The sequence below is a fragment of the Pavona decussata genome, unplaced genomic scaffold, assembly GCF_977016875.1.
Source record: "Pavona decussata unplaced genomic scaffold, jaPavDecu1.1 SCAFFOLD_254, whole genome shotgun sequence".
NCBI classification, from domain to species: domain Eukaryota; kingdom Metazoa; phylum Cnidaria; class Anthozoa; order Scleractinia; family Agariciidae; genus Pavona; species Pavona decussata.
The window spans coordinates 4096252-4122500 of NW_028145657.1; the positions used below are offsets into that span (position 1 = coordinate 4096252).

Consider the following 26249-nt stretch of genomic DNA (forward strand, 5'->3'; position numbering starts at 1 on the left):
CTTTTGATGGTTTATTCCAGGAAATTGTTACTGTTCTTATTTTTAGTCAATTTTGGTAGATTTTCTTGAGTTCTTTTACCGAATTCATGGTAGTTGATGTACCGAATTCATGGAAGTTGATGTTCATTTTAAATATGAAGATATCTAAATAATAATGTCCGTAATATAAGGTGTTTTTGAAAGTAAATACTATGGTCTTAGAGTGATTGTGAAGATAAATATCTATTGTTGTAATTTTGCTATTAGCCTTGTACTGAATATATAATTCGAACTTTCGATTTTGTTGACCATGTACTCATTTAATTTATGGAAACTTTTAACCAATCATCTTCGATGAAGAAGGCTAACACCTTCTACGAATCGACTTCTTGTTCAATTTTTAAACAACAACTTTTAGTGTTTTTCAGATTATCTTTGTGAAACTTTATTGTATAAGTCTGAACCTTGTAATTTTTATATTGGTCTCCTTGTTTTGTATTGACTGGACAACCCAACCTTCGTGGTGATATTTCTCTAGAAAGATGTCTTTGACTTGACTAATAGATCGAAGGCACGGATGCAAATAAGTTTCTTGCAGCCAATCACAGAAGGCTTGCGTAAGATTTAGTTTACGTTGAGCAGATGGTTGTCGAGTCAGTATAAAAATGGGTGCCATCTAGTTTTAGTAGAGAAGTGATTGTTGAGCAGAGTAAGCTGAACTCTTGTCAGAGTAATAAAGAGAAACAACTGAAAAAGCTGTTGGATCTTTGTTGAAGTGAACCCAGCTAATCCCCCGCAAAAGTTCCTTCAACATGAGGCCTGATAGCAGACCAATTTCGTGAAGAACTTTATTTCTAAGCCAACTGGTTGTTGTAGTTGTAACTTTTGGCACGAAACTTCCATTCGGCGTCAAGGCATTTTAGCACAGTGATAATCTGACAACTTCAAATCTTGGTAACATTTTTTCTTCTTTTTAACCGAATGTTTAATGTTTTTTCAAAAACCTGACATTTTCGTTTAAAATAAATAATTTTCCATCCTTACAAGGCTCTTTACAATATCTAAAATAATTACGTAGTGAAAACACATATTAAAGCCAAATGTTTTCAATGACAAGCACACACTGATTGAAGTAAAAGACCCTCCTGCGCTAAATATAGTCTCCAATCTCTGGAGAAAAAAGGATAAAGGCGATACCGAGTCAGTATTTGCATCGCGACCAACTAAAAAATAAAAACAAAACGAAAAACTTGAATTCGGAAAAATCTATACCATCATTAGAATAAGTTTAAATACAAATGAAGCGAACTTAGTCTGATACTGGCAAATTTTTTGCCGAAATATAAGAGCTTTAAATTTCTCGTTTCTTGTTTTGTTTGTCAGTTTTGTTTCAAAGACTATGCAAATCAGTGCCATCGGGATATCCCGACCTTGATTCTTTACGAACAGTCTGAAATTATCAGCGGGAAATGGATTCTGAAGAAAATTCTTAAATCAAGCGAGCCAGAGTGTACAAACTCCTTTATTTTCACGGCAAAAAAATTAGTAAGGAAGAGATGCTTACCATACGCTTTTTCTTTCTATCTATTTTGTCTTGCCATGAAGCGGAAGACGTAGCTGTTTGTTTAAAACATGCATTTATTTGTTGGCGATAAAACAAGCTAAATTTAAAGGTGATGACAATTAGAGTTAGTTACAATGTTCAATAATTTAAAAAGCAGTAAATGTTTGCGCAGCGTTGTTAATTAAGATAACATCCTTAAGGATTTTACTCTCACTCTTTTTCCCCTCCACTTTCTAGATCTGCCAAGTTCTTTAATACCAGCGAATCCCATATATGTTGTAGGTTTTGGACGCCGGGTGGCTCTGCGGCATACAAATTAATTGCAAGCAAGGCGCTCTAGATCTTCCGTCGTATTGTCTCGCAGATTTTGGTCCTTAATAACTTCCTCCCTAATCTTGTCCTGTCGTGTCCGGCTTGTGAACTACTTTTCTAAGGCACTGCATGGTACATGAGCCGTCGGATTTGTTGCTTTAGGAGAGTCCATCGGTCTGTGCTTGGAAGCATAAAGTTGTGATAATAATCATTGAGTTGCTCAGTTTAGTTCCAAGGAGATTTTCTGAGTGTTTCCTTAAGTTTACAGAGTTTAAAATGCTAGACTGTGAAGTGAATTGTAAGCACACGCGTACGTGACCTTAGAGGGGTTGCCGTTATCTATTTATTTTCAAATTCTCATTAAGAATCCGGGAAGAGAAAACAAGTAAAATCCCAATAGGAAGGAAGTTTGGAAATGTGACCTTTTAAAATTACCATAAAATTTGATGAGCGTTTGCTTTGACTATCTTCAAGAATTATTTATGCTTTGAGAAGCTGAATCAAACACTCCAATGACTTTCATTGGAATTCCAAACACTTCCGGCTCGTTTTTCAACCTACATTCGATTTCCAAACAACGGGAAGTCGGTGAAAAAGAATTAGGCGCAGCAGAGGGTTTTTTTTTTTTTTTTTTTTTTTTTTTTTTTTTTTAAACTTCCAGGTATTTTAAAAAAGAAGAAACATTTGTTCGAGTGTTTGGATAGCTCCCCAAACCATTTTTTTTATTTTTTCTTGGACTGGAGAAATTCGACGCAAAAGTTCAAAAATTTTATTATAATTATAATTAAAATCACATTTCTAAACCTCCTTTTAATTACGGCGGTGATTTCCATTGTGTTCTCTTCCTAAATTATTAATACATTTGAGAAATATTATTTCACGATGAAAGAGGCGGTAGGTCTCAAAAATGATTATTGGTTATCGGTTACAGGTTGACGGAAGCTCGTCCCAAAACTCCAGCAAGCAGAATCAAAAAACTTGTGATGAAGAAATTACTGCTTCTAATTCTGCTCATCGGCTTGAAAACAACCCAATGCGGTGAGTTAATGAAGCTTGCAATTAAATTGAATGCATCTCAAGCTCCAAACCAGCTAACTTTTCTTCATAAGTGTCAGCCAATGTAGACTGAATTCATTCGTGTATGATTATCTCATGCAGTTAGCTTCTGTTATTATTCTGCCGGATGGATAAGCTTCAAGCTAGCAGTAAGCCGACAACTATTTTTTAAAATATTTATATTGAGATTTCCATATTTGAGAGTTCTGACTCCAGACGTTTGTAAATTTGACGTTTCTTTCTTTTCACTTCTAACTTCTTTAATCATTCATATCGGCCCGAGCTTTAATTAAACCTCTTTTCAAGAGCGAGATTTTTCGGTTTCGGTGTTGAAATTCTCTACTCGGTCAAGACTGTGTTACTGGCAGGACAGCTTTTTCTGCTGGTAAAACAAAAATTTGCATATTTTTCTTTATATGTTAGCGCTCTTTGTAAAATTCTTATCACTTTCCCTTGATGAAGGCTGAAGTTTTGGCCAAAACGTTGGGTTTTTAAAACATTTGCCTGTTTTCAGTACGTATACTGTACATATTTTTAACCAGAGAAACGTTTTAACTATCAAGTTAAAAAAGTAGTACAATGGAATCTCGCTTTTTGGACACCAGCTTAATGATGGACATTTGTGTTTGTGCTGACGAAAAGCTCATTTATTATCTCTCAATACATAAGGACACCGGTTAACACGAACAACGGACACCTCTGCAACCCGAGTGACAGGCTCTCCTAATATGAAGTTAATCTCACTTTACAGACAAAAACCGGCACTGCCAGTCGCTGTATAAATTGTCTAATGTTCGGTCCATCTGGCTGAACCACAAACTGAAATTATAATGTCAGTGCAGAGCAAAGTCGCGGACTGTTAGTAAACGATGTTTGTTGTCAGTCACGTTTGAAGCACTGAGAGACTGATGACAAAAGTTATCAGGCGTGCGAACAAAACTATGCCGGTTCCTTTTTATATATAAGGGTAAAAATAAATGTTGTGTCGCTAGCACTAATGACACAAATAATGCCTCAGAGAATCATGCATCAGTCAGTTGAAACCCCGACCCCCCGACCCCCGGGACATAGCGGGGAAGTAACATTGGCCCGGTGTTAAAACACCGCTAATTTCCCCGACCCTGGGATCAATTCAAGTACTGTTAAAAGCCCCGCATAGCGGGGCATCAGTACTTCAGAACCAAATAAAACAAAAAACAGTTTAGGTTTGTTGGTAAATATCGATATTGTGACGGACGTAAAGCTTAGCGTGGTATCATAAGATTTTTCAATAAACTATTAAATTTTCCGGCAGCACATTGTGGATTTTGATTTAGTTCCAAACCCGCACAGGTGATTCAGCACATAACGAGCTCACTTCTTCTTACCTCTGTGATTCGAGTTTAAATCTTGTCTTGGATTTAATTTGCTCGTCCTGTGCATCCAGTCTTCTCGGATAACGCCGGGCACAAAACTGTTGCTAACCACCCACTTAGACGCGGAATAGACCATCTTGAGTGACGAAATTCTAATCCGACTCTAGTGCGTGTACCCGTATCTCAAACGTCTCGTAAAATATGTTCGATCGACAACCCAAAAAGCCAAAACTTAAGGGGTCGTTTACGGGAGGTGGTCGCTTGCGGGAGTTGAACAAGAGAGGCTCTTTTCTGGGCATAGTTCTGACACATCTACTTTTTCTAGTTACAATATGACCAGTGTTAGGTTTTCACTAAAAGGTCCTCGTAAATTCTGAGTAGCGTAGTACATACAGCGAACATGAAGATCAGACCATGTGTCAAGTGGTCGCTTACAAGAGGTTTTAAAAAACAATTAAAATTATAATGCCGTCACCTCAAAAAGTGGTCGCGGTCGCTTATGAGAGGTGGTCGTTTATGAGAGGTTCCAACTATAGGGCTTTGACTGGGAAAAATTTTGGTGTTTGGGATCGGTGGTCGCTTATAGGAGGTGGTCGTTTACAAGAGGTGGTCGCACATGGACACCTGCACATGGAGGTTCGACTATATTCCTTCAGGTTGTTAAATCCCCGCTTCCGGTGATGCTCAATTGCCCCTGTCAAACAGACATTTAGTTAATTCCCCCCCCCCCCCCCCCCCGGGGCCAACCCGTTGTTTTAACAATGAGCTTTAAATCCCGGCTTTGGCCGCTTTGTCCCGGAAGTCACGGGACCGGGATTTCAATTGACTAATATATTAACTCTGCAGTGTATGTTAAAGTGCTAAAGTGAACCCATGAATTTCCCTCTGAGCGTTAGCCCTAGTAAGGAAATGGGAGATCGCACGATCACGAGGCAAAGACTGAAAACTTTTTTCGACCTCGGCGTGAATCAAACCCACGACCTCCGGATTTTTTCCTTCCCAAAACAGAAAAAAACTTAAATCAGTTCGCATTTGGAATTTAACAACTACTGCTCACCAATTCGAAAGTATGAAATAAACTAGACATAACCAATAAATAAGGAATGACATCAATGAGTTATCAGTGGGTAATCAGTTGATTACTCAAAGACATTGAGTACTGTAATACTCAATGAGGGATGAATGATTAATGGCACCCACAAAATTTTGTGGGCCATTGATTACTCATTGATGTCATTGATTATGTATTGATGTTTCTGATTACTCTCTCATGTCATTGATTACTCATTGATGTCACTGATTTTGCATTGAGTACCCAATGATTTTACATTGATGTCACTGATAAGTGATTACTCATTCATTGATTACTCATTCCTCCCCTCTTTCATCAACAATCTCGTTCCCAGGGTCTCCCCTCTTTCCCTCCGGTGGAGAGAAAGAGGAGAGACCTTAGGAACGAGGTTGTTTCATCAAAATTAATAAGATGCTATTCTTGCTTTATTGAAGGGGCACTGTCCCGACGATTTTGCTGTATTTTGGTCAAACCTGCTCCAACATTTTTTTTCTCCCGGGAAGAACAAACCATAATCGATTTTTAGCGAGTTATCTAAAATACACAGGAAGAACGTTAAAATGTTGGCCATTTTTTTCACGTTGCAATCGACTTCCATCCTAGCTATCCGCAGCCAAACATAATAAATAGTAGTTTCTATGCACTAGTAGGGTTATTGTTAACAAAACTAAACCATTATTTCAACGTTTTCATCAATACAAATAAGTTTTTTGGCTATTTATCAGGTGACACTAAAAACGGGTTACACTGCTCCTTTGAGTAGTCTAACTATCCCGTTTTTTTTAAAGTGACCCCTAGGCTGATATCTAACATACAAATCGTCTTCAAACACTTTTTGAAGTGACAGCAGCTCCTTGCAAAATTTCAGTCTTGGGGAAGAATCAATGAAATCAACGACTAATTAATGACTTAAAATTTTGTGGGCCATCGGATTATTCATTGATTATTCATTGAGAATGGGCAGTCTTGGCACTGAGTACTCATTAATTACCAATTGATTACTCGTTGATTAGATTGATGTCATTGATTAGTTATGTATGTGGAATAAAAAAGACGATTCAACATACAAGGCATAAATACAATGAAACCTTTCTCCATGCAAGAATTCTACTGCTTGTATCGGCTTGTTTAATTCAGTTTTTCTTTTCTTCTTCTGTACTTACGTACAGTGGCAAGTTTTGCAGTGGTATAGCATCTGAGTGTTCGGAACTTTTATGCGTTGATGTTTCCACAGTAGATATCGAACTCAATTAGAGCGGTTTTCAATTGAGTGTCGAAAGTAATTTCGCGTTTGCTTTGGTTTTGCTTTACTAGACTCTATGATTTGTGCGAAAAATTCGTGCCATTTTCTCAACCAATGGGAAGCCCAACCAAAACCAATCGTGCTTGGTCGCACGCGTTTTCCCGCGCTTGACGCAGGTTACATGTGTTTTCTACATTTGTGATTGGCTGATTGTACTGTTTACATCCGTTCTGATTGGTCCGAGAAATTACTTTGGTTTTGGGTTTTGCAACACTCAATTGAAAACCGCGCTAGATCTCCATCAGATGGTTAAAGGCCCTTGGTTAATGAATAAGAAAAAAAAATCTCAAACAATTTTTTGTGGGGGGGATGGGAGGAGGGAATGCCAAGAAACGATTTTGCGGGTGAGAGAGAAAGATGGGGGATGTGATACATCCGGGTGTTTTAGCAGATGGACCCACCGAGGACGAGCACTTTCACGTCAAGTTGTTGGTAAATTGTAAGTGAACATAGTTTACATGCAATGTGTAAGGCACAGTAAACACATATAAAGGTGGTGTTCGATAGCTAGTAACATTGATGCCTCTGCTCAGTAACAGCGGTAATATATATTGTGGACAATTTTGTTCCCAGTCAGGAACTGTCTGGCCAATGGGCAACTCCAATATGTTGCTTTTTCTCGCCAAGTGAAGGGTCACATTCTTGAAGGTTTCATCGACTCCATTAATCAAGTTACAAGTGATCTGGACTGTCAAATGCTGTGCATTCTCAATGGCAAGTGTAACTTGTTCAACCTGGAAGATCAAAATTCCACCTTACAAGCTTCATGCCAAGTTCTGGGCTTTGGTGCTAACTATACCATTAAACGCAAGAAAGGATGGAGCTTCAGGGCGAGGAGGGTAACAGCGTTTGTTTTCAGACTAAATGTATTTTAGAATAACTGGCGTCAAAATTGAAAAACGTTCTTCGATAAGAAAGCAGTTTCACCACCCAAATCAAACTCCTTCTGCTCCTTTAACAGTGCTTTCTGTTAACGTTGTTGTTTTTGAAATTTGTTAGCAGAATCGATTTATAAATTCTGTCAGGCAGCGCTACAGATTTTTGGAATCAGGTCGATTTCCACCCAATTACAGTGCTACACCAACAGAAAATATAAGAAGATAGAAGACAGACCGATAAAATAGGCCCATGCAATTGAACCTACTAATCGGACCGATAAATCGGGTACCTGGATATCAGCCTTTGAAATGACAATTGAGCGATTAAGATGTAAAAATATGCAGGAAAAGGGTTTATTTTTAAAAAAATCAATTACAACCATTTTGATCAGTTTGGCATTAAGAACGTTCAAAACCCACCACATTGACCAAAAATAATCAGAACCTCTAAAAAGACGGTGAAATTAAGTTTTTTTTTATGGTTTGAAACCAATAAAGATTACTAACTTGTTTAAACACGTAAACAATTTCGCAAGAGTCGACAATCATTCTTTTCAAAGAGAACATAACAGCAAATAAGGCGGCATATTTCATTTTTCCCAGATCAAGCTGGTTTTTGTCGTTTTTCAGACTGTACGCTAATAGAGAATAACAGTTCAAGATACTTGCAAATATTGATTTCATGTATGGGTTGCCCCATTTGTACCTCCTTGTCACGCTATATACCCTTTATTTTCCTTTGGGGTGTTTTTCTTTAATCACTGTTTATAAATAGCTTCTCTAGTGAAAAACTATTCCCTTGCTGTTTCAGTGCCTTACCTCTCCTTGTTTAAATGGCGGAACTTGTTTCACTCTTGATGAGAGTAATACTCCACAGTGTGCTTGCACAGAAGAATGGACCGGCCAGACATGCGCACAAAGTGGGTGAAAATTTGTTACAAATAAACATAACATAACATAACATTTTATTATTGAAAACTAGAAATATAACTAATCATATTACTTTTGCCCCGCAAATAGCTTTAGATGATATACGTTTTACTACTGCAGCTGTAAAAAAAAAATACCTAAGGACGGTGCCTACTTTTGTTACTGCGCATACGGTTCTGCGCATCTCAAGATACGCGGGTTTCCTATGGGTGGTGCTTACTAATACAGGGATATTTTTGCGTGGTTTAAAACTATGCGGAGAAAGCAGAACTTAGCAAGTGCTCTTGGTACTTAAAAAGAAAATAGGGGGTAACCATGCATTTTTCAGAGATAAAAAGCATCAATTTGATAAAAAAAAAAAAAAATGCCATACATTGCTTTGTATTTTAGCAATTTTTAGAATTATTGTTTCTTAATTATCTCTTAAAAAAAATGCGTCGTTACTCCAAATTTTCTTTTTGGATTCCAGTAGCCCTTGCTTAGATCTTCTTTTCCTGCAAGTAAAACTTGGCTGCACAAACTGAATATCTCTATTCGTAGGCACCGTCCTTAACTGGTTTGTTAAAGGGAACCTCCACTCCGGCTTACAACAAATTGAATTGACGTTATCCTGTTGGAAATTAAAACCATGCCGTCTCAAAACCTACTTTAAATAGTGGAGATAGCATTTTAGTGTTCTAAAGTTTTCACTTCCATCAGAAAGCAAGTTATTTAAGCAACCACCGTTACGGTATTATGTCATGTTAATCTTGATAGTGTCACAAAGTTTAATTACTGCAGGTCATTTATTCTTTGTGATCAGACCACACTGCGCCAAAATCTTGGCAATTTTTTTTTCTGTCTGCTGGAGTTTGCCGGTTTAAGTCCTCGTAGCCGAATTTATAATAATGTCGTTTGTAATACTTCAATTTGCTCATTTTTCTCGCTCAATCAATTAGTCAAAAGACTAATCTTAAAGTGGTCCTTCACATTATGGTGTCAATTCATAAATTTAATTTATGAATCAGGACACCATCATGTGAAAGTCGACCCAGCCACCTGTTCAACCTTAAAATGGCCAATTGGACTGTATTGCATTGTATTGTATTGTAGTGTATGGAATCCCAGTGTATCGAATTAAATTGTAACGTATCGCATCGTAACGTAACGTATTGTATTGTACTATATTGTATTAAATATTGCTCTGAACCGTTCAGCAATGATTTCTTGTTATAGCTCTTATACTTTTTCAGCATATCTTTTTATCAATCTGATTTTATGCATTCTTTAGAATGTACATTTGATCTAGGTGTAGAAAGTGGAGCTATTTCGGACGGGCAGATGACATCCTCTTCACGCTATGATCACACTATTGTTGCTCACATTGGTAGGCTTAATGGACATCAATCATGGGCACCTTTATCTCCCAATGTTAATCAATGGCTACAAATTGACCTTGGTTTGAATAATCACAACAACGTAACAGGTGTAGCGACGCAAGGAAGAGACAGCACTCGTGTCAAGCAGTGGGTAAAAACGTACAAACTGCAGTTCGGCAAAGACGGAGCGAGCTTTCAGTATTACCGAGAGTTGGGACAAACCACTGATAAAGTAATTAAAGATGTAGTTTGAAAATTCATCAGAATATTAATCATACTTTAATTCAACTTAAATTCAACTGCAAATTTGAGGTTCGTTTGCGCCTCTGCAACATGGAGACCAAGGAAAAGAGACAAGCGTCCTTCAGTATAGAGGCCATGACAGCACCTAGTGTATACTTTAGATACAAAAATGACTCAAACGCTTATTTAAGTGGTAAAGTACTCGTATTTGAGGCATTATTTGGACTTGATTGTCTAGCGTATCACAAATTATTCCATGCCTAAACTATTGATCCGGCGTGAAAAATTGGAAACCTTTGTCCAGCAAAAACCATTACCAGCTGATAATTTTAAGTAATAAAGAATAAATGTAATTCCGAGTAAATGCAGCGTGTCAATAATATGGACAACAAATGCAAGGAAACGTTGGTGTACTTAATTGTTATATTTCGATATGATACTATATCATCTTCAGACTAAGTTAGCGCTTTATATAAACATTTGCGCTACTGTGATCAGATCAAACACATACAAGGTTTATGCAATCTACCGGACATTTTTATTAATAACAAATCACCTTCTACTGCAATGAACAAAGAATATCTCACCCATACCGTGCGTGTTAACACAAAGATAATAGGCAACGATGATAATTGGAATTTACTACTATTTTCATGTGCATGTTTTGAATTGCTAATTTACCATCTTTCAGTATCTAAATCATAGCTACTTGTTGTCACCTCAGTCTGAAGATGATATAGTACCATATCGAAATATAACTCGTATCAATCTTATGTCACTACTTAGTTAGCTTGCATTTAACTTTCTAAATTATAATTAGTCATTTAGGTGTTTTATTTATTCATTTATTTTCTTATTTAATTCTCTTTCTCTTTGTTTAATGAATCATTTCTATTTTTGTGCTGTTAATTTTCTGTTCCTTTTGAGCGTGCAAACAACTTTAAATGCTATCCACCTCGAATAGCCCTTGCTAATTGAGGGTATGTAATATGGTAATTTGTCTTTTCTCATAATAAATTGTTGTTGTTGTTGTTGTTGTTGTTGTTGTTGTATAACAATTAAGTACACCAACGTTTCCTTGCATTTGTTGTCCATATCATTGACACGATGCATTTACTCGGAATTACATTTATTCTTTATCTTCGGTCCAGCAGTTAACATTAAACGTAAACCTGGCTGGTGAAGTATTTTGTTTTTCATCATAATGTTTGTTTTAACGGAGACCGTAAAGTTTTTCAGTGCCTTTTCTTAAGGCATCATGTACAGCCAGAACTCTGTTAATTGAGATTGGAAATTGAAGTTGATATTACCAAGTAAAAAATCTTTGCAATTTGTACTTATAAAATGGTGCTCGAATTTCGCAAAGCTCTCTTGATATATAAAACTCTTGAGTAAAAGTAGGTTTAAAAAGTCTGAGAAGTCTAAAGTCTTCTTCCTTAACCTTTCTTAACTTTCAGGTGTTTGCTGGAAACACAGATCGCTACACTGTTGTTTACCATGATCTAAATCCACCAATCAGGGCACGCTACATCCGCTTCCGACCACAAACTTGGAACAACTGGCCATCCATGAGAGTGGAACTTTATAACTCCAGGTATTCACACCAGATGCAAAATTTAGATGGTAGACTGATCTAAACGGCGGAGGAGGCGAACTTAAAAGAAACAAAAGGGCCAGAATAACTGAAATATATTTTAAATTTGCCCGAAAAATATTTCAGTTATTCTAGCCTTTGTTGTTTATTTCTGTCAAGTTCGCCACCTCCGTCGTTAGGATCAGTCTCCCATCTATAATTATTTTGCATTTGAAACAATTTCCAGATCCCCAGGTCTACAAGAGATCGATCCGGCACCACTCATCGCTTTGTCGCTGCGGTCTTGCAGATTTTAATTGTATTTATTAAGACCAGGCCAAGCCCAACTTACTCGTTACTCAAGAGTTTGCGCTGTGGTGTACGTTGTATCTAGGTGTTCTTCGAAAACGGAGCTTTCCAACGGTCTACGGGTGGACAATGCAAACGTTTGAAAATGGATCCTGGTTGATAGGGTCTAAATTAACAGTGTCTCAAAATTGTGTGTTTTATAAGCCTGTCGCTTTCTTTTCTTTTCCTTTTTTTTAATAAGATGTTACAAGAAAAATTGTTACATGCATCCGATTTCTGCCGGAAATAAAAGGAGCGTCTCTGAACTTGCGCTTATCTTAGGACATTATCTGCAACAACACTGTTTTTTTTTTTCTTTCTTTCTTTCTTTCTTTCTTTCTTTCTTTCTTTCTTTCTTTCTTTCTTTCTTTCTTTCTTTCTTCCTAAAACGTGTACAAATAAGTAAGGCTGTCAAACAGATCAGCAATCCTTACTGAGTTCGCTATCAGCGAATATTTACGTCGGTACTTGTTCTTATTCTGAAAAAGGAACTACAGTAGGCTCAGTCACAAAAAGGTTTAGCCTCACAAGAAGCCCATGACTTGGAACCTCTATCTGTATTAATTAACCGTTTCCGAGTTGCTCTGAACCTCATTATGAAAGCGATGCTAAGTGCAAAGTTTTTGTTATGAAAATTAGTTTACATTCATATGCAAACGAAACTAATTCTCATATCAAAAGTTTCCACTTAGCCTCGCTTTCATAGTGAGGTTCAGAGCAACTCGAAATGGCCTATTCCTTGAGTCAACCCATTTCCCGCGCGAAAAGATATGACATGTGACAATTTAATTGTCATTAGTCTTCTTTGATTGGATATTTGAACTGTGGGCGTTTCAAGGTCCCCTGAGACCGCTTCTAAAATAAATCTACTTGACTGAAGAGTTTAAGTCCTGAGCTCATGACCTTACAAGACATGTAAAACCAATACGAACGGTAGGATGATTTTTCTTTTTTTGTAGATGTCAAGATCTGTGAGACGCTGAGTTGGGAAAACAAAGAATTCTTAGCTACAGATGGCTATTGTTCATGGAAATTCCTGCTTTCACTAACACCATTTCAAACTGTAGTTGCAAAGAATCTCACTTGATCTTTTTGAGCTGGCCAAGCGGGTATCAAGAACCGAAAAGGAAGTGTTACCACGATGAGGCGGTTGTAGGAGACTGTTGATAATCTGTACTTCTTAATTGTGTTTGTTAAAACGGTTTCCAATTTTTTTTTTCCAATTCAGTGTCGTAAAACCAAAACCAAAGTAATTACTCTGGCCAATCGCAACAGATGTAAACAACACAGCAAGCCAATCAGAATTCGTAGCAAATACAAGTAACTTACGCCAAGCGCGGAAAAACGCGTGCAGCCAAAACACGATTGTTTTGGTTTAGATTCCCATTGGTTGCGAAAGTGGCGCGATTTTTGTTAACCAGTCACAAGCAAAACCAAACCAAACGCGAAATTCCTTTCGACACTCAATTGAAAACCGCTCTGTCATAATGCTAAATAGAAACACGCATGATGGATACTGATACTGCCGGGGCCTGTTGGTTCAAACTCTTTCCCAGGGTCTCTCCGGCGATGAAATGCTTGGTTACGGGTTGCTATCGCCTTATTCAAAAGGCGATACCATGCAAGATGACCGCCATTCTAACTGATATACAGTCGAACCTGTATATAACGGCCACCCTCGGGACTTGAGGAACTGGCCGCTTAATACAGGATCACTAAAAATACTCACTGGGCGTTGTCTAATGTCAAATTTAATGGTGTATCATACAAAAGCATTTCATGCAAGAAAAAAATAAGACAATCAACACTCTTTCAAGAGATCAATAGGTTAAACAAAGTTCAGTGCCAACTTGTAACTTAATGGTATAATGTACGTAACATTGTGTAAAAGCACTGTGCAATAAATTGTCTTCTACTCTTGTACGGTGTACAGTACTGTATTTCTAACTCACTTACTTACGTGACTTGCAGCTCACAACAAAATATTTCATTCCGTCATTTCATAGTTGTTACGATCGAAGTGGAGTTATAACGGTAATGTTGCTAATTAAAAGTAACACAATGTATAATAGAATTCCTCAAGTTAAAATAGGAATAGGGTAAGAATTACAGCGACTTAAACAAGTGGGACACGTGCGTTTGGCGCCTCGGAATTTGAAACTTTTGTTTGTAGAGCAAGTCGTTGACTGTCGACACTGCCAGCGACAATTCCTGTTATCCATGGTACTGTGCATATGACTTAGTTTCAAGGGCGGCCGCTTAATACAGGTAAAAATAACAAAGAAAGACAAACATGGGACTGCTACAGGGTGGCCGCGGCCGCTTAATAGAGGTGGCCGCCTAATACAGGTAACAAATACAGCGTTTGTATGCGCGAAAAATCGGAACTTTAAAAACTGGCCGCTTAATAGAGGGTGGCCGCTTAATACAGGGCCGTTATATACAGGTTCGACTGTATATATTTAGCCCAGCCTAAAAGCGGAGCTCCACAATTGCTTTTTAAAAGCATTTATTTACATGCAAGTCTGCTTATTGTACGAACGTAATAACACGTAATAACGTTACAAATTCCTCATCCTTTCTGGAGTTATATATATCTTAAGTGCATATAAAGCAAACTGTTTACGCGAAATATTTCAGTGAGCGCTTAAAATTAATTAGAGCGTGTTTACAAATATGCGCTGCGAATGGCGAATGAATTACACGAGTGCAACACAAAATGTTGAAAACAATTCATAACTCTGGGAATAATTCTAATCTCTAAGTAAACGTTAACAAAAGGAGAATATAGGACAAATAATGTTTGGTTGTGGTCCGAAATATTTAGGCGTTTATTGCGTGTTTACAAATATGCGCTGCCGGGAATGAATTTATAATACACATTGAGCCCAACACGAAATGTTCAAAACAATTCATAACTATGAATAGCTCTGTGAATGTTAAAAATTAAATTAATTTATCCAAGAATATTTGTTGTATGGCAACGACTTAAATATTTGTGTGTAGTTTGAAATATGTTAAATATGGAAAATCACCGACAATTGTCTGCAAAAATTGCATTTAATTTTTAAACGACTTGCGAGTTGCTTACTCACCACATGTTTGTTTTCAACAGACATTTCACCTGTTTGTTCGCCTTCTCAGTTGCTCTCGGGTTTTAAATTTCCTGCTTTCTCGACATATGTCGTTTGTCGAAATACAAGTATTAGTTTTCTTCAAAATTTTCGTTTATTTTTCTGAAAGAAGTTGGCCATCCCACTTCCCGCCGAAAAAACCCCGGTTGCAGCACAGGGTATCACATTGGCTTACATGGAGGAGCGTACGTACGTACGGTCGGTCGGACGCAAGTGACGTCATAACCAAACCAACATTTCTCGCACTGATGGGTTTACCAAAATCTCTTAGCTATGGGGCTCCGCTATGATTAAAATTGGAATTTATCCCAAAAGTACGGAATTTAAAGATTTCTCGCGCTACTCATGTGCCAAAATAAAGCTGAAAGCTGTTGCCCGCATTTTTAGCTCCAAAGACTTTGAGTAGACAATGACTATATGCTTTCACCCAATTTATCAGCAAATATATTATGAAGTCTCGGCTTCTTGTGTTTGCATTTATTGATACAAGCTCCTTATAGCCTTATTTCACATAATACATTTTATTAAAAACTGGATCATTGTATAATTCAATTCCTTGGTTTTGATTGGCTTAGCGTCCATGGTATATGAGCCATTATACCAAGCCCGAGAAGTAGCGACCATAAATTATTTTCTGGTTGCTCTTTAAAGGCCTACCAATATTACCTGATTGTTTTTAATAAAACAATTATTCCACTCGCGCTTGTTGGATATGAGATGATTATAGCCAACTCGGCGCTACGCGCCTCGTTGGCTATCTATCATCCCATATCCAACGCGCGCTCTTGGAATAATTGTTAAATATTTCCTGTAAACATATCTATATACCAAACTTAATTTAATTTTTCTTTCTCTTGTTCTGTAAATATTGCTTGTAACCACTGCTCGCCTCGACTAGCTCTTGCTAACTGCGGGCAGTGCACTTTTCTTGTAAGATTTATGTCAAAAATCAATAAACTTGTAAGGACAATCAAACCTTCTTTTCAAGGCGCTAAGTCTTAAAAATTGTTTGTCTACTGTCGTGTCTACTGCACATATTATTCTCAAAAGGGCAGAAAATTAAGACGCTATGTAGCTTAGGGAAGGAAGGGTATGGTAAGGTTGATACCCCCTATCCTGAAGTAGTGGATCTTGCCTTGGATTACTATAAAGAACTGGAGAGGATTGCATTTGACAAATAATTTATTCTCGAAACTTCTTCTCATGATCACTTATTTATGAAGATTTTCCAAAAAAAAACTATTATAACCCATTAAAATTTATAACTTACTGAACCATCCTAAATGGACTCCTTTTGACAGCACTAACCGCACAGATCTTAGAATGGCTCACCGATTGGCTGAACAAAACGTTAGCGGGGAAATGAATAAACAACAAAAACAGCGTTATCGGACCTTAACACTGAAACAATTAAGATGCGTGGTATACAGATCCAACGAAATAAGAGGCTCTAATGGACGGCGTGATATCTGGAGGGCGCTAAGACGGTACTTGAAAAGAGTGAGTAATTATTTATTTATCCTAAGATATTTTAGTTAATGCATATTTATCCAACTTGCCCCATGAAACGTTTTCTCAAAACGTACCTTCAGTTATATGCAAAAAATCTAGATTTCACTATTTCCTAAAACTACAGATTGCAGCTTTAAAGATATTTGGTTGTTATTTTAAAAAGGTGTTCTAAGAATGTTATCTCTTTGTTGTTTAAGTAATCGCGTGTCAGTGCTTAGTTATGTTAAATTGAAACCACTCCTGCTTTTCTTAACAAGAAAGACAGGCGATGCGTGTTTGTAAACAATTTTAATTGAAAACTAGGGAATGAAAAATTGTTGTTGAGACTCGCTGAGGGGCTTGACGGTAAACCGGTAAACAAAACTCTCTTGGGCGGGAACGCTAATTTACTGTAGTTTTTTGATTCTACTCTATCTTCCTAAGCGGTCATTTAGTAGGGATAATAATGATTATGACCGGATGGTGATGATGATGATGATGATATACTGGCAATAAATATAAGTGTGGAACGTATGTTTTGCCGGCAGTGCAAATATTGAAACATTTTGCCAAGTATTGAAATTCATAAATGCTTTCAAAGCACGTTTACTGGTTTCGGAGGTGTTGGAAAAAATGCTTTAAATTGCTTAGCAATACTGTTTGCGTTAATTATAACGGCCGTATAGAGGTTTATTTTTCATTTCTCCTCTCTGTACCCTGGGGTTCACGGATTATTAAGAATTAACATCTATAAGATAGCACCTTGAGAGATTAACATCCCCTGCAGAAAATTATAACTTCTTAAGAGATATTACCCTGCGGGATAAACACATCTCTTGAAACGATTGCAATGTGTTAGGGAGTATTCGGAGGGTACGAAGATACATCGTACCTCGTTATTTTATCCCTCAAAGTTTCTTGGCCGGAGAATGTCCTACCTTCCATTCTTTTCCCTTATTGAATTGTTTGGTTGCAATATGGTTCGAGTAGTTAGCTCATGATTACATCGACAGTTGGTGTGTGCTAGTACAACGTCAGAGTGCAAATGAGATGTTTTTTGCGACAAACATACTTTTTAATCTAAGATAACACCTGAATCATTCCGGAGAAAAAGTACAGATCAAGATAGTTATTCAGTTTTCAGGAAGAAAAATATTAATATTTTTCCAATCAGAAAATAAAATTGTCCTTAATATATTTATACCTCAGGGGTTAATAAAACTCTAAAGGAGATCCCTGTTAGTTTTTGTTTAAAAAAAGAACTCCTGGAAGTCACTTAACGTCAAGTCACTGAAGTTCCTTTAACGTGGCGTCCAAATCATTTGATCAAAACCTTTACATTCAGCAAACGTTTCGAAAGAAATTTTAAATAGTTTTGCAAAGCGTGGGCCCGTTTTGTTTTGTGATATGTCCATTAACGCAAATTATGCAATATTGAGATAAACACTTTTACAAATAGAAATAAGAAGTTGTTTATCTTATTTAGTACATTTTCTCAAACACTGATCACATTCATTTGAAAAATGTATTTACAGCTCAGGGGTATACACATAAATTATTAACCAGTTTCGTCAACGAGCGTTGACCAGAAATTGCCGCATAAGTAACCTTTAAGAACACTTGTATTTTTCATTTTTAACAGGAAATTTGAAAATTCCAACTCGATCTGGATTATTGTCAACCATTTTATCATGACCCCCTGCCTCGTGAGATCGCGCAAGTGACTCCCCGCGTTATTGACATTAAATAAATTTACCTTACTTTAAGATAGACTGGTGTTGTGGATTTATGAAATTATTTTAACCTTGATTTGACGGATACGTACACAGTAGGAAAAAAAAAACGTTTATTAATGTTTCGTGAATCAGCCTCGAGTAAGCATTTTGATGGTAAACCAATAAGCGAGCGTATGTGCTTCGTCTACTTAAACCACTCAAGTTTATTTAACTAAAGAGACACAGGTGCTCTGACTTCAAAACTCTGCTGTTGTTGCAGACTAAAAACTGATTTCTAAAAGTCCAAGAAACAAAATGATTTGCTGTTCAAAGACAACATTGCTTCTTATAATGCTGCTGATCGGTTTGAATTCAAGAGCGGTGACATGCGGTAAGTCGAATGTTAGTTATATCAGGGCCTTAGTTGACTTCATCAACTCTAGAGTAAGAACTCACGATAACTGTATGAAACATTTTCGGGACTTAATTTTGAAGAACTTTGTTTTTCGAGTTAAAACCTCCCGAAGTGTTTTCAGCACAAAATTATTGCACTACAAAACTAAGAAGATAAAATAAAAAATATCCAGACGCAGGTGATAGCGGCAAAACAATGTGATTACCAATTATCTCAGTTCAGATATATATCAGCATTTACGTTGTTACAGAGCTGTATTCTTTGAAATCCAAGCTTTGAAAAACCTGCGATTAGTCCCGACCTTCTCCTGTTGTTAGAATCAATCCGGCCGGCCCCCAACAATGCAAAAACTTTGTTGGGAAGAACGTGACGAAGAGCTTAAATCATTTTTTAAGCAGTAATATAAAAGGCTGGCACTGCCATGAATGTCAAGTTAAACCAAGGCTTACTATGGCACACATAAAGTTCAGTCCGGCCCTCCACAAATCACTAACTGTAAACTTTCCTGTGTTGAGAGTAGAGACGGGTTTTCACTTCTGATTTTAGAAACTAGCTTTCACTGACCTAAATCAAAGGAATATGGGTTAGAAGTGGTTGGGAAGGAATGTGACCAGAGGAGCATTTCTTCCCCCATTTAATAGGTCTTATTTTGCATTTTCAAATATACTATCAGATAGGCTAGGTTAGCAATGTTCATTATCCATTTCTGGAACCATAACAGTGGTGAAGGCTTCTTTCTTAAAAATTATGTATGCTTGAAAATTAAACTTTCCAAAAGATCAAATAAAGGATCGTGTGGCTAGTTGGGAGATCGAGTTTAGGGCCAATTTTTCCCATACAAAAAGTTATTTTATATCTTCCATAAATTAATATGTAAAAGGAAAGGCAAAAGTTAAATCCCCCAGAAGATAAATCACAAAAATTCGAATCAGAATGTTTTGGGGTGTTTTACTGGAAAACAATCCACGATCAGTAGTGATCAATAAGATCTCGTACAAGTTATTTCTAGGCGGGGCGCGGAAGAGGGTTGAGATTTTTCGCTAGAAATGGATGAAATACTATACAGCAAAATACAGCAAATCACATGATGTAGAAGAAAAGAAAAAGTGTACTTTAAACTGTTAAGTGTAATGGCCTATAATTTTCTTTGCAGATAGCTACTGTCCGTCAAACGGACGACTTCAACACGTTTCCTTTTCTGATAAAGTAAAAGATCACATCCTTGAAGGGTTCATTGATTCAAGTAAAGAAGTTTCAAGTGATGTGGACTGTCAAATGCTGTGTATTCTGAATGGAAAGTGTAACTTGTTTAACTTGGGAGATATGGATTCGTCCCTACACGGCTCCTGCCAAGTTCTGAGATTTGGTACTGGCTATAACATTAAACGGAAGAAAGGATGGAGCTTTAGAGGTCGGAGGGTAAGTCATCAACTTTTTATCGTGACTTTTTCATGATAACGAGAGAAATTACGGGCCCACCTGCCTTTGGTAAGTCTTTCACAATTAAACGGAAAACTTGTGTCAAAAATTTGTGTACGATAGAATCAGGAATCAGAATCAGGCTGCGTTTTTTATAGTTTCTTGTTGACTTTTTCCTTTAAAGTAAAATAAAATAAAATAAAGGTTTTAGTCATAACTCCATGACGTGGGCAAGTAAAATAAGGAGGGGAAGTCACGCTTAATAGTCCAGCTGAAATAACAGCCACGAAAATGTCTCTTACTGGTGCGCAGGTGTAAGATGACTCTGATCGTCATTATACAGAGGATGCTTTTCGACTGCCACAGTATTTTCATAGATAGAAAGAGATTTCAAAATGGCGGCAAGGAAGAAAAAGTGGCAGTAATATCAGTAAAGGATATGCTGCGGTGTTAGAGAAATGACTGTTATCATCAATTTCTGAGAGTTAACATGACAGCGACATGGTAGAGACCCAACCGAGAATCAACAGATTGCGACAACCGTGGAAAGCTGTTTCGAGCTGGTTGGTTCTCGTCAGCACGGTGGATGTGGAATGTTGTGAGCTTTGTAACTGCTCCTCCAGTAGTAGAACAGTTCGGATGAAACACGTTGTCCACGGTTAGAATTAAAAGCAGTTGTGTTCTATAACTTTGGCTGGTTTAATGGACTCAGAATATTACATTGGCGACGAGGAACGGATCAAACCATGGCATCGATCGGGAAAATCGAGGAATACAAAGAAAACGAAAGCTGGATCGAGAGTACACCGAACGACTCGATCATTACTTCGCGGCGAATGAAATTACGGACAACAATAAGAAGCGAGCGGTACTGCTAAGCTCATGTGGAGCGAAAACTTACAAGTTAATCAGCAATTTGAGAGTCGTTTACAGAGTTAGTCAACCTAGTGAAGAATCATCTAAATCCAAGACCCTCTTCAATCGTCTATCGGTTTAAAATTAACAGCCGTTTTCGCCAGCCGGGAGAAACAATACAACAATATGCCGCCGAACTGAGGAATTTATCGGAGCACTGCGAATTCAACGACCAACTGGAGAAAATGCTTCGTGATCGACTGGCTTGCGGCGTAAATGATGAACGCATACAGCGGAGATTGCTAGCGGAAAGTCAACCGAAATTCAAGAAGGCAATGGAATTAGCCACCGCGGTGGAAACCGCCGACAGGAATACACGTGATCTGAAGCACGGGAGTCCGAACGAAAATCCGTAAGAACCACAAGTTAACCGCGTGACCAAGGAGCCACCGAAACAAAAACAGCTGCCAAGGAACCCGAGACGATCAAAAGAATGCTATCGTTGCGGAGGTTAGTTTCATGATGCCAATAAGTGCAGGTATAAAGAAGAAGAGTGCTATAGATGTCGTAAGAAGGGTCACAAAAGCAAACCAGTGTCGCAGTAAACGTAAAACGAGTTTCAAAACAGCAACAAGTTTGGAAACACACATCGCCTGCTGGAGACATCAGAAGAGACAGAGGAGGAATGCGAAGAATACGCGATGTTTCACCTAGCTGCAAAGGAGAGAGAGCCGTATCGAGTCGACCTACAACTAAACGGAGTTCAGACGAGCATGGAAGTGGACACCGGCGCTGCAGCTACGATCATCAATGAAGAAACCTATAAGAGAATCATTGATGGAAATTCTGCGAAGAATCGACCGCAGATGGGAACCGCTAAAGTGAGCCTCCGAACGTATACAGGTGAATTAGTCAAGGTCTAAGGAACTGTGAACGTTGTTGTAAAGTATGAGAAGTAAGAAGTGGAACTGCAAACACTCGTAGTGGAAGGATCAGGGACTAACTTACTGGGAAGGGACTGGTTAAGAGTTCTGAGACTTAACTGGAAGGAGCTGTTAAAAATCCAGGTTGACGAAAACAAACAAGAGTCTTCACTTCGAAGGCTGATCGACCAGTACTCGGAAGTGTTTCAAGAAGGACTTGGAACATTCACAGGCCCGAGGGCGAAGATCCATGTGGAAACAGAGGCAAAACCGAAGTTCTTGAAGGCGAGACCAGTGCCATACGCCATGACAGGGAAGATTAAGGTCTGAACTCAAGAGGCTACAAGATGAGGGAACAATCAAACCTGTTCAGTTCTCTGAATGGGTGGCTCCCATTGTACCTATCCTGAAACCAGACGGCTCCATTCGTATCTGCGGAGACTACAAAACAACTGTCAATCAAGTGTCTAAGCTGGACAGTTACCCTATCCCGAGAGTTGAAGATCTCTTTGCAACTCTAGGAGGAGGTGAAAATTTCACTTAACTGGACATGTGTCAGGCCTATCAGCAATTACTTCTGGATGAAGAGTCCAAACAGTGCACCACCATCAACACACACAAAGGATTGTTCCAGTACAGCCGTCTTCCCTACGGAATATCGTCAGCACCAGGAATATTTCAGCGGAACATGGAGCTACTGTGGAACATTCCTTATGTAATCGTCCGGGTGGATAACTTCCTAGTGTCCGGAGCCTGTGACGAAGATCACTTAAACAACCTGGAAGAAGTCTTGAAACGACTAGCAAGCACAGGCTTACGACTGCGGAAAGACAAGTGTGTGTTCATGGAACCTCCAGTAACCTACCTAGAGCACAAGGTCAGCAAGGAAGGTATTCAACCGTTGCAAGACAAGGTCGATGCTATTACCAATGCTCCAGCACCTACGAATGCGTCAGAGCTCAGATCGTACCTGGGCATGATTAACTACTACCAGAAATTTCTGCCCAATTTGTCAAGTGTGTTGGCTCCACTACATGCGTTGCTACCTAATGAGGCTTGTTGGCATTGGGGTAAGGAGCAGATGCACGCATTTCAGAAGTCGAAGGAATTCCTGAAGTCCTCTAGACTCCTGGTCCACTATGACAGTCAGAAGAAGCTAACCTTGGCATGCGATGCATCACAGTATGGTTTGGGAGCCGTTCTTTCTCATCAAATGGATGATGGCTCAGAGTATCCAATCGCTTATGCTTCTAGGACCCTGTCCACTGCAAAAAAAAATTACTCAAACTTGGAAAGAGAATCACTAGCCCTGGTATTCGGGGTGAAAGAATTTCACCAGTACATTTATGGCAGACATTTTAGCTTGGTGACTGGCCGCAAACCGTTAGAATCATTGTTTAACGAGAAGAAGGCCATACCTACTATGGCGGCAGCGAGGATTCAGCGTTGGGCCTTGATGCTGGCTGCCTACGACTACTCCGTTGATTACAAACCAGGACCTGAACACGCCAATGCTTATGCCCTCAGCCGACTGCCCTTGCCTGTTAGTCCGCCGACTACACCGTTGCAATGGAACTCCTCAATTCCACACCAGTGAGCTAGTGTGAATGAAATCAGAACCGGAACCAGGTGTGATCCGATACTGTCTCAAGCAATCAAGTACGTACAGCAAGGTTGGCCTAATCACAACTCAGAAGAAGTATTCAAACCTTATTTCACAAGGAAAGATGAACTAAGTGTTCAAGATGGGTGTTTGCTATGGGGCAATCGAGTGGTGGTACCCCCTAAATAAAGAGGAAGAGTGGTGGAGGAGTTACACGAGATACACCTTGGAATTTGCAATATGAAGGCGTTGGCAAGAAGTTATGTGTGGTGGCCGAAAATGGATGCAGATTTGGAGCAGAAAGTGCGTCAGTGCATTTGTTCCAGGAAAACAGGAAGTTAACGCCAGAAGCTCCTTTACATCCCTGGGAATGGCCTCATAAATCCTGGGTCCGACTTCACCTAGACTATACAGGTCCGTTCCTTTAAAAAAAGTTTCCCATCACGATAGATACCCACTACCAAGTGGATGGAGGCGTTTCCAATGAACACGTCGACATCAAGTGCGACCATTGAGAAATTGAGAATCGCTTTTACAACACATGGTCTGCCGGAAATCGTTGTCACAGATAATGGTAGCAACTTCGCAAGCCAAGAGTTAAAGAGTTCCTCAAACAAAATGGAATCCGTCACATCAGAACTGCGCCATATCACCCTGCATCAAATGGACTGGCTGAGAGTGCCGCGCAAACATTCAAGGAGGGAATGAAGAAAATGAGTGGAGGAAGTGTGGAGACGCGAGTTTCGCTATTTCTAGCCCGTTACAGAATCACCCCTCAGACTTCAACAGGAGTGTCGCCAGCAGAATTACCCTTACGGAGGAAACCCAGATGAGACTAAACCTAGTCTACCCAGAAATTGAAAGGAAAGTACGTCAAAGCCAGACTTCTCAGAAACAGGCAATGGCATGCTAAGGAATGCACCATGCTGGAAGGAGAAACAGTTTATGCAAGCAACTTCAGAAGAGAACCAAAATGGGTACCTGGAGTTTTGAAACAGTCGACTAGTCCAACTTCGTTTGTAGTTCAACTGGAAGATGGACGACTGTTGAGAAGACAGCAAGACTATCTGATACAGCGGTCCAGTGTTCTCCAAGCGTCTATTCCTAATCAAGAGGAAGTCCCAGCTGACCTGATTCCAGCATCGGGGAAAGCCAAACAGCCAGAATTGCAGGTGGAAGAAACTCCGACCAGTAGTCTAGACACCCCAGCAGCAGCGATTGAGCCTTTGCAGTCTGCTCCCCAAGGTGTCCCAGAAAAACGCTACCCTATGAGGAACAGACACGCCCCTCGATACTTGGCTGATTTTGTTACTAAGTGATTTGTTAGGTTATTACGACTGAGACACTTAAGAACTGCAAGCTAAATTTGATGTTGATTTATTGTGATAGTTTTCATGACTTAGTGGGTGAGTGTGAAATGTTGTGAGCTTTATAACCGCTCCTCTAGTAGTTTTCCAGTAGAACAGTTCGGATGAAACACGTTGTCCACGGTTAGAATTAAAATCAGCTGTGTTCTCTAACTTTGGCTGGTTTAATGGACTCAGAATATTACAGTGGAGCACAGCAAAAAGTAGAACAACCAACGCGAGTCGAGTGGTCTACCAAATGCACGTGGTAGTGATTTCGGATGGGCCCAAATTCAGACATCCGTCCACGTCATAGCGCGTGACTACGAACAATGAACAAAAGAACTGAAATATCATGTCGCTGTCGCAATAATTTAAATGAGAAAAGCAAAACTTTCCTTCACAAGTACATGGCCAAACCATGTTTAAAAAGTACAGCATATCGAATCTAAAAAGATCTACGGTCCAAAACAGAAAAGTAAACAATAATCAAGGGACCGCAAACGAAAATGCTGCAAGTATACGCAGAGATGCAGCATTTTCGTTTGTGGTCCCTTGCTTATTGTTAACTATAAAAAGACGCTGAAATTAAGTTTTTTTATGATTTGAAATCAATAAAGAATACTAACCTGTTTAATTACGTAAAAAATTTCACAAGAGTTGACAATCATACTTTTCAAAGAGAACAGAGAAGTGGTTGCTCGTCTAGTCTTCGTTTTAAAATATCTCCTGGAAAGCAAGAATGGGGCGATTTATCGAGGAACATTTTTGGTTCTGATTGGAAGAGTCCGTCGTTTTGCTTGGCCCTTGGGATTACAGATAACATGTTCTTATTCTTTCCACACTGGAATTCGACAATGCTCAAGGTGATGACCAGAATCAAGCGCTGCCATCGCCCTTGTTTGTACTATTCTAATTGCAGTGCGGCATTCCGCTGTGTGATGATTTATGACATTGTTTTCAAACTGAACCCGGGTCCCAATGGTCCGTCAACCCGCAACACAAACAATCTTATTACTGTGGAGCGGAGTGAAATGTCTCTTAGTGACAACATGTCATTGAAAATATGCAGTTTGAATGCTAGATCGCTACGGAATAAATCAGCAGCCTTTGTTGAATTGGTGAATGTTTTGAGAGCCGACTTGTTTACAATTTGTGAGACCTGGCTGTCCGTCAACGACAGTGCTGTTCTTAATGAACTTACCCCGACGGGGTACAACACTCTTTATCACTGTCCACGATCTGGCAGAAGGGGTGGGGGAACTGCACTGCTTGTGAGGAAAGGATTTGTCACTAGCAAAATATCTTGTATCAAGAAGTCATCTTTTGAGTTGTCAGAGTGGCTTGTTGATGTTGGATCTACTCGGCTACGCATTG

General features: G+C 38.9%; 2 protein-coding genes across 2 annotated transcripts in view; both read left to right on the forward strand.

Moving 5' to 3' along the window:
* Positions 1 to 2780: 2780 nt before the first annotated feature.
* Positions 2781 to 14430, forward strand: LOC146456683 (EGF-like repeat and discoidin I-like domain-containing protein 3). The gene is made up of 6 exons (XM_085092655.1): positions 2781 to 2893; positions 7215 to 7480; positions 8331 to 8439; positions 9720 to 10039; positions 11508 to 11644; positions 12931 to 14430. Exons 1-6 carry the CDS (start codon positions 2839 to 2841, stop codon positions 12944 to 12946), a joined length of 903 nt encoding a protein of 300 aa, XP_084948781.1. The 5' UTR covers positions 2781 to 2838; the 3' UTR covers positions 12947 to 14430.
* A 4072-nt stretch (positions 14431 to 18502) lies between these two features.
* LOC146456684 (EGF-like repeat and discoidin I-like domain-containing protein 3) overlaps positions 18503 to 26249 on the forward strand; it is a 20186-nt gene continuing 12439 nt past the window's right edge. The window contains exons 1-2 of the mRNA XM_085092654.1: positions 18503 to 18702; positions 19880 to 20145. Coding sequence (XP_084948780.1) covers positions 18627 to 18702; positions 19880 to 20145 — 342 coding nt within the window. The 5' untranslated portion in view covers positions 18503 to 18626. The remainder of the gene's footprint in view (positions 18703 to 19879; positions 20146 to 26249) is intronic.